This window comes from Hyalella azteca, unplaced genomic scaffold (genome assembly GCF_000764305.2).
Source record: "Hyalella azteca isolate HAZT.00-mixed unplaced genomic scaffold, Hazt_2.0.2 contig13869, whole genome shotgun sequence".
NCBI classification, from domain to species: domain Eukaryota; kingdom Metazoa; phylum Arthropoda; class Malacostraca; order Amphipoda; family Hyalellidae; genus Hyalella; species Hyalella azteca.
In genome coordinates, this window is record NW_025943775.1 from 1 (window position 1) to 1,599 (window position 1,599).

The following is a 1,599-nucleotide window of genomic DNA, read 5'->3' on the forward strand; positions in this document are numbered from 1 at the left end:
AGCGGCTAATGTAGCGGCGCTACATTTTACTGTAGCGGTAGCGGTAGCGTCCGTTACAATCTACTGGGTGTAGCGGTAGCGGTAGCGCCCGCTACATTTAGAGCATGTAGCGGTAGCGGTAGCGGCGCTACATTTCAAAGTAGCGCTGCCCAGCTCTGCTATTGAGTGACGAGGTGACGTGTCACCACCACCACCGCTCTCCTGCTGTAACAAATGATGCGGTCACTATCATCAAAAATACAAATACTTGTCCATCCAATACACATCATACATGAAATTTATACACTCTCTGCACTGTTACGAACCTAACGTCGAGAAATAAGAACTGGCAAATAGGAAGTGAAATTTGAATAAAAATTTTTACGCGAGAATGTCATGAAGGTTCTCGGAATATTCCCTTGCCTTTTTGAGCAAGTTTCCACAAGATACCACGAAAATGATCGAAGAAACTATCAGTGCAGCTGCACAAGGTGGCAACAAATGAATGGAATTGCGAAATTTCATTCATTCATTTTAAATGAAGATAAGTTAGCAAATATGCAAAAATGCGATACAAAAGACGTTCTATTTATATCTCGCACCGATTTCAAGTTGAATAGATGACTGCTTCAGCGGATAAGAGCATATCGACGAAAAGAAAATAGCACGCGAAAGTTACCGACGCAGGATTTGACAATCGCGACCCGTCTCACTGACCGGACCAGTTACAAATCTGATTCGGCGATTACAAAATCCTTCTTGTCATCAGCATCTGAATCAATAATCCAATTCTTCAAAATCGACGATTTGTGAATCAATCAATCAGGCCTTTGCGAGGTAAAGTAAGACAGAAGCTCACCTCCTGCAGTTGATGTATAGCTTGGTGACGTAGTTCATCAGGCGATCTTTGCTGTAGTTGTTGCTGTAAGATTTGTTGTTGTTGCAACTGCTGAGGCTGCATAGTAGGGATCTGAGGCGGAGGGCCAGAAGGCGGCAGCCCAGGACCTCTACGAGCGCCTGCCACCAAGTGAGCCGGTGCATTGCCTGCGAATTTTACTTAGTTAAGGTGAGGATTTCTACCGCAGTAAACTAATTCAATGTATGCTTACGAAAACTGACACAAAACATCGATTAAAAAATAAAGATCAGCAATAACTGAAAAGAGTTCACTTCTTATTTGATAAAAGCTAACAATCGGCGCCAAATTCCTGGCTTAGGTTCCTAGTCCATGTAGTAATTTTAGTGATCCTTTTTACAACCAAGGATCACTAAAGGCTACAAGATTTTAGAACGTCATGTCAACTTGAGTATATTCAATCTATTATGTCAACATGATTGTGCTCGCTGACCATTGCGAATATTGCTGTACTGAGGTTGTTGCTGCATATGCTGCTGCTGCTGTTGGAACTGTTGTTGCTGGTGAGGACGGAGGGGCAGCGGCTGGTGGGAGAAGGAGCGCCGGGGTTGATCGTTCCCTGCAGGCGGGCGGACGGGCCCGAGCTTGACGCTGGGCTGCAACATGCTACGCACCTGCAGCCAAGATACGATCTCATCACACACTTCGTAGAGACAGGACAATTCATAGGGGAATTAGAGACAGGGGCAATTCTTACAGGGCAA

At 44.8% G+C, this 1,599-nt stretch overlaps 1 protein-coding gene across 1 annotated transcript; it reads right to left on the reverse strand.

The window, feature by feature from the left end:
• Positions 1-149: 149 nt before the first annotated feature.
• Positions 150-1,509, reverse strand: LOC108681262 (uncharacterized protein DDB_G0285291-like; the record flags this gene model as incomplete). The annotated part of the gene is made up of 3 exons (XM_018170279.1): positions 150-204; positions 839-1,023; positions 1,329-1,509. Coding segments are annotated over 3 exons (421 nt in total), but the record flags the coding sequence as incomplete, so codon positions are not given.
• Positions 1,510-1,599: the final 90 nt, after the last annotated feature.